The 7,446-nt window shown below is 41.5% G+C and overlaps 1 protein-coding gene across 1 annotated transcript in view; it reads right to left on the bottom strand.

Moving 5' to 3' along the window:
- The window catches only part of Slc7a9 (solute carrier family 7 (amino acid transporter light chain, bo,+ system), member 9), a gene marked incomplete at its 5' end in the record, with an annotated part of 89,216 nt that overhangs the window by 18,340 nt on the left and 63,430 nt on the right, over positions 1-7,446 (bottom strand). Inside the window, 3 exon segments of the mRNA XM_005400078.2 lie at positions 942-1,091; positions 2,474-2,570; positions 6,825-6,928. Of these exon segments, the coding sequence (XP_005400135.1) occupies positions 942-1,091; positions 2,474-2,570; positions 6,825-6,928 (351 nt within the window).

Below are 7,446 nucleotides of genomic sequence, written 5' to 3'. Positions count from 1 at the left end.
TGCGTTTCCTTGTTTTGTGTTGAGGATGTTGGCTGTGGGGTTCTCTCGTGGCTCGTTCAAGTGATTCTGCCTGATTTTATGGGGGATTTTGTGCAAATTAAAAGCCTACACTGCCGCCATGGTTTGGCCTGCTGGGAGCTGAATAAGGCGACACTGCCTAGCTCCAGGAAAGCTGCCCCATGTCTCAGCTGACTCCAGGGACAGGATGGAGGTCCACAGATAATGCAAGGTAGACCATTAGACAGATTTCTGAAACAAAAGCTAAAGCTAAGCCAAGCCTGCTGGTTCATAGCTGTAATCCCAGCACTGTGAGCTGAGGCAGGAGGATCACAAGCTTGAGCCCAGTCTGGGCAATTTACAACTTAGTGAGATTCCGTCTCATTAAGAAAAAACAAAGTACTGAGGATGCAGCTCCATGCAAAGGCCCTGGGTGTCCTAAAGTTAAAGACAGTGTCCTTATTCATTCCTGGTCATTTGCCTAATTCTTATTATATCTGTGCTGTGTTACCCTGAGAATTAAATAGCAAACTTGCTGAGGGTTATTTTCATATTTGATTTTTCTTCGTAAACCTCATCACAACAAGTCCCTATCATAAGCAAAACAAAATAAATGCTGCTTCTTCTTCATGGTAGAGAAATCCCACCAGCCATTCAGGGAGTGGGAAGGAACTGAAAGTAGGTTGTAAACTTGGACAAGAATGGACCCAGGGCCAGAGTTCAGAAGACCCCCTCACTTCATGGAAAGTGTCATAGTGATTCTTGCAGCTTAGTAAATGAATGACTAGGTGGTTAATGGGCTCAGAAGCTATAGGATAAAGTGCAGAATAAATTCCTGTGTAAAAGATGATGCTCAGGGACAGAGTAGAGTCAGAAAGGAAAGAGCCAGCTTGTCTTCAGTCTAGTCATCAGAGCTGCTTGTGACATTTGGGCAGGAAACTTACCTTGATAGGCCTTTGGTGATTTTTCTTCGTAAACCTCATCACAACAAGTCCTATAATAGTTGTTGCGTAAAATAACCATGTAGCAAAACTGAAATAATTGACCAAACTGTTTATGTCACCAGGGATGATATAAATTGTTGCTATTATACCCTAATAGAAAGAAAAACAAATTCTCAAGTCATTAGTGCATAAAAACATTCTTCTTATCACCTCATAACAGTTTTAAGAAGCAGTTTTTCCTATGGATAAACATCAGCATGAAAGAAATTTCCCCTGTATCCCTTTGCAGTTGGGGTTGAACGTGACTTTGGCTGTGATAGCCGTTCTCTCTGAAATCTGATGGGAAGAACTTGAGTAATTTTTGAGTTGTGCTTTTAAAATAAAAAATTTAAAGTTCAAAATAATAAATTTTGAAGTTGTGCTTTTAAGCAATAAAAATATGAGGCTATGTATATATATCTATATTTATATTTATATTTATTTTTTTTTTGCCAGTTTTACAATGACATATATAAATTCCAGAGAGTCTTCTTTATGGGCAAGAGCCCAAGACTTGGAAACCTGAGTCTGATCTTCACTGCATTAGTCACCTTGGCCTTGATCTGTGTCCCCATTCCCTGAGTAATGTTCCCCTTCTTAAGAGTGTGCAGGTGGAAAAGAGACCTGTTCTGCTCTGCAGCTGGGGGACAGTGCATCAGCCTGAGCTAGGAAGGTGGAAGGTGTCTGTGTGCCCAGAACAGTGCACATGACCAAGACGATTTACCCCTGAGAACTTCCCATTAGAGATGCCATCGATCTCAGGACATAAGTCACTAGACCGTAATGAGAGACTGCTGTTAGCAACACCTTGTAAAGTGGCTTGTTCTCCTTCCCCATGCACTGTATGGAGCTTTCCCCCAGGGGCTCAGAACAAACAAATGATCACACATGAAACAAGTAGTGTGGCACCAGCTTTGGGGATCCAAACAGTATCTTTTATGGGTAAGTTTAGAAAAAAGAAACAGAAGTAGGATAAATTCAAGTGTCTTAGAAATTCCTTTTATATTTCCTGTCAAAGGAGTAAGGGAACCTGGCTCCTAAGGTAGAAAACTAGGCCATGGCAAGGCAAATGGACAATTGGGAGTGACCTGTCAGTCACAGAGACCTATCTGTCGTATCCTGGAAGTATCCTCAGAGCCCTGCATGGCATGGCCCTAATGTAAGAAATGGGTGTAAAAGATGGCAGCCATTAATCTCGTGGCTGCCGTGAACCTTTAAGTGGCCCACACTTGCTCTGCAGAGCACACTTCTCATTCCTTTTCCTACATTTATCTTACTTTTAGTACCTTTAATGAATGTTAAACATTTATGTTCTTTGTTCTATCCAGCTCTTTGAATAAGATAATAACAGCCTGAACAGGAACGCTGGTCACAACACCCAGCAACACTGTGAAAACCGCTGGGAGAAGTGTTAGCAAGAGAGGGCTTTCTCATCCCTGGACCTGAGGGCCCTCTGCCGATAGCATGGGTGTCGAGGTGCGGTTCCTACTTACAAAGAGGATGATGGCAGGGGCGGGCGTGAGGCGCCTGACGCTGATGTAAGAGAGCACTTTAAGCATGTGCCCTTCCCGGGATGCGACATAAATGATTCTGAAAGAAGAATCACACGGAGGTGCTGAGGAAGTGTGTCCTGAGTTTCACCAAGGGGTCACGGGAGGAACTGAGTGGTGACTGGCTGTCTTGGGGTGGCTCTGTCTCCCGGAGAGGAGTGAGCTTTAGAAGGTTGAGGGGGTTAGGTACATCCTGGTACAGTGAACCACCAAAGCGGGGATGGATGAAGATTATGTGCACACTTTAATCCCTGCACTGTGAGACTAAAGTAGGAGGATTGCCTAGGCTACATAGGGAATTCAAGGTCAAAACACTACATAGCAAGACCCTGTCTCAAGTAAGTAAGTAAATAAAATGTGTCATTTGAAGGATGAGTTAGCAAACATAAACCCTTGGCACTTTCCATCAAAACTCCTGACAGTTCAGTTATCTGAAAGACTGTTTAAAATATTGAAAGGAATAAAACCCATAAATATTAAAAGGAAAAAATATTGAAGGAAAGCCTGGGGTATATAGTGAGTCCAAGGTCAGCCTGAACTACATAATAAGACACTATCTCAACCCCCACCTTTCAAAAATTACTCAAATTGGATTGTATATCTAAATGGAATGGCTAAAGGTGAAACCTCTAAGGACAAAATCTTTGTGAACTTGTGTTGAGCAAAGTCAATAAAAATGTGCCACTTACAAACCTTGATAAGCTGGGCTTTATCAAAGGTAGAAACATTACATGAAAAACACCATTACAATGAAACTGTGAGATAGATGGATGTATGTTTCAGCCATAAGAAAGAAAAAATGTCATTTGCAGGAAAATGGATAAAACGAGACCATCATATTAAATGAAATAAGCCAGTTTTAGAAAGTTAAAAATCTCATGATTTCCCTAAAAACCTAAAGATAAAAACAGGAGAGAGGACAAAAAGCTAGACAATAATCTAGAGATGTAGAAGGGGATGGAGGAGAAGAAGAGAATAAAGAGGATGAAAATAATATGATACATGCTTGTATCAACACACCATAAAGAATCTCATTATTCTGTGACGAATGTGCACCAATGAATTATAAACCACCATTATAGCAAAAAGACAAGCTCCAGACTAGAAGAAAACATGGACAAGTTGGATATCTGATAAAGGATTTACATCTAAAATATATGAAGAACTGTTACAATGCTCTGATGAATAACCCAATTTTTACATAGGCAGATTTTTAAATGTTTCACTAATGCAGATGCTTGGTGCTGGGCTTGGAGCCCCAGGCCTTGAACATGCTAGGCACACTATCACTAAACTATGCTCTCAGCCCACTGTATTGGTACTTTTAATATTATAAATAAAAAGTCGCTTGTAGTTTTTCCTGTCACATAATTGGATAAAAAGTAAAAATTTTATTCAACTGGGATTCTGGGGCTCCAAATCTATAAGTGAACTTTAGGATTTTCTTTTAATGAAAAAGAAAGTTAATCATAAAGTTACTATACAACCGAGTAATTCTATCCCCAGGAATTTCCTCGAGAGAAGAAAACATCTATCCACATAAAAACACAGGAATATCCAAAGCAAAACTACGCATAACAGCCCAAACTGGAAATAATCCAAATGAATGGATAAATTATCAAAAATCCACATAATGGGATATGGTCCAGTGGCTCCAAGGTTTGAGTTTCAGAAACATAATGCTATCAGAAAGAAGGAAATAAAGTGTTGCAATCTGTCTAGGGCTGGAGGTACAGGTAAGGATTAGACATGATTAGACATGACATTTTCTGAGGTAATGGAAATGATATTTGTATTGCTGTATAAATTTACCAAAATAATTGAGTTGTACAGTTTCAAGGGTGAGGTTTTTATATTTCTTAACAGAACTGTTAAAGATGTGTTTTTATGTACTAACAACAAACTTTCTGAAACTGATTTTTTAAAATTCTAAATGACATTTACAATGGCATTGCAAGAATTGTAAGATAAAAGCTTCTACAAAGTTATATAAAAAATTAAAATCTCAATTATAAGATGGCAGTCCTCTCCAAATTGATTTATAGATTTATAGATTTTGATAGTCCAGATCAAAATCCCCACCTTTTTGAGTAATTGACAAGGTGATTCTAATACTCATATAGAAATAGGAAAACTATGTTCACAAGGAACAATAAAATTGGATCCTTAAATGAAGGTTACTCTTGATACAAGATTCAAGTCTATATCTAAAAAACTAAAACTGTAAAACTACTAGAACAGAGGAAAAGCTCCAATTAGCAATGATTTTTTTCTATATGGCCCCAAAAGTGCATACAACAAATGTAAAAATAGACAAATGTGATTACATCACATGGAAATGCTTTTGCACAGCAAAGGAAACCCACAGCAAAAAGACAACTCACGACAGAAACATTTGCAAATCATCAAATAACGGGCTGGTCTCCAAAATATGCAAGAGACTCAATTACTCCATAACAAGGACCTGAGCAAGCATTTCTCAAAAAAGACACACAGAAGGCCAACAGATGCATGAAAGAAATGCTCAATAACATCAGAGAAATGTAAACTGCAGTGAGATGTCACTTCCAAAAATGAAAGCTAATGGGGACCAGGATGTGGAGAAAAGGGGGCCCTGGTATACCTTTGGTGGGAATGTAAATTAGTACAGCCATTTTGAAAGACAAGAGAGCTTCCTCAACAAACTAAAAATGGAATTATCGTATGATCTAGCAATCCCACTTTTGGGTGTATACGGAAAGCAATTAAAATCAGTATGTCAAGCCAGTTGTGGAGGCCCTAGCTTGTGATCTCAGCACTCAGGAGGCTGAAACAGGAGTGCCCTGAGTGTGAGCCCAGTCTTGTCCACATAAGGAGTTCAAGGCCAGCCTAGCGTACAAAGCAAGACGTTGTCTCAAATTTTTTTAAAAATATAAACAGTAATTTAAATAAATGAAAAATTATACTAAGTGAAATAAGCCAATATTTCATATAAGAAATAAGAAAAATACTACCTGATCTCACTTCTCTGTATGCTATTATATTTCAATTTAAAACATGTGTTGCCAAGGGTTGCAATCTCAGCACTTGGGAAACTCAAGGAGGAAGAGCTCAAGTTTGAGGGTGACCTGGGCTACATCATGAAGCCTTGTTTCCAAAATCCAAATAAGTCAGTAGATAAAATGTATGCAGAAATGCAAATAATCTACAATCGCTGTTTTGGGGGCTTCTGGGATGGAGCCCAGGACCTCACACATTACAGGCAAGTACAGTACCACAGCTCTTCACCACAGCCTGAAATGGCTTTGAAAAAGGACAGAGTTGGGGGAGCGCTCCCATTGTACTCTATACCACTTTACAAGAATAATTTTCTGCTACACATTTTGTTGTTTGGAAGTGAAAAACCTGTGCCATTTTCACTCAGAAATGCATCCACTCGAAAGCCTGGACACTGAGCAAAGACCTGTTCCAGGGCGGGCAGAACGGCCATGACGATGGACACCACTCCCCACACACTGTCAGGGGAGGGTTTCTGTCAGAGGAGGGTTCCTTAGACTACGCCGCCTCATAAAGGGAATGCAACACAGCTGTAAAGTCGACACCAGCGGCTCTCACCACCTGTTGATGTAACGTTTCACTGGAGCAGAACCATAGCTGTTTTTTGTTTTGTTTTTCATACTGAAGAACTGCCTCCAGGGCCACACTGAGTTACATTCTCTGCTTTTTTTATTTTTTGAGACAGGCTTTTGCTAAGTCACTAAATTTCCCAGGCTGTGCTCCAAGTTGGGATTCTCCTGTCTCAGCCTCTCAGAGTGCTGCTGGAATTACAGGCATGTGCCACCACGCCTAGCTGGCTGTTTATATTTTGTGCTATAAAGTTGAGGCAGAGTTGAGTTATGACAGAGACTTACATACCTGTGGCCTAGAGCTTTAAGCTTTACCTATTTGAGGGAAAGTGTGAGTGTGTGTGTGCGTGCCCAGGAGAAGAGGTTTGGGAATAGCACTAGGTAAAGCAGCGCAGCTGGAGAGGCACCATGTAGAAACCAAAGCCGCATTTGCTTCTGTCGCCTCCCTCTGCCCAGTGCTCGGCACTGTTTACCCCGTAGTTAGCACTTGGGCTCCTGCAAAGTGACCTTCTCCACAGTTTCCTTGCCCATTTGCTTTGTGGGTACAAGCTACATCCCTTCTCTGGACTTTGGGGCTCTGACTTGGGCTGTGACGGTTTGACCTAGCATAGCCTCAGAGGCTTAGGGCTCCCTGAGAGTGACATCATCTCCTGCCCATCAACAGACAGAGTGACTGCGGGGTCCCCTACCTGCCCGAAGTAAAACAGGTCCCGTTAGCAGCTCCAATGGTGGAAAACGCCACAAAAAGTGGGACGACCCAAGAGGCTGGATAGAGAACGCGGTCACCAAAGGTCTGGCGGGAGAAGGAAACGAATCTTGAGAATCTGCCCTTCCATAACCTCCAAGAGCTGTTGGTCCAAAGGAAGCTCATGGACCCTCTGACACAACATAGGTCCCCACCTTGCCTCCTTGGGCACAGGCTCTGGGCCCCCTGCTGGACAGCAGTGCCTGAAAATTCCCAGTATCTTGGGATTTTTATATTGCAGCACTGGGGATTTTACCCAGGGCCTTCACACTGAGCTATATCCTCAGTCATTTTTATATTTTGTATTTTGAGACAGTGTCTTCCTAAGTTGCCTGGGCTGGGGTTGAGCTTTTGTTCCTCCAGCCTGAGCCTCCCAGAGTGCGGGGATTATAGGCCTATTCCACCTCTCTGTGGTCTCAGGAGTCTTTGATGGTGACAGGAATCTTAAAAGCCACCACTTCTGGCCATCATTCTTAGGTGAATAATCTTGCCAAAATCCTATGCTCTGGCTTCCTTGAGGCTCTCTTCCCCCATAACGACCTAGACTGGTGATTGGTGCCCTCAGC

Source organism: Chinchilla lanigera, unplaced genomic scaffold (assembly GCF_000276665.1).
Source record: "Chinchilla lanigera isolate Chin_1 unplaced genomic scaffold, ChiLan1.0 scaffold00067, whole genome shotgun sequence".
Lineage (NCBI taxonomy): Eukaryota > Metazoa > Chordata > Mammalia > Rodentia > Chinchillidae > Chinchilla > Chinchilla lanigera.
This window is presented reverse-complemented; position numbering and strand designations above follow the sequence as displayed.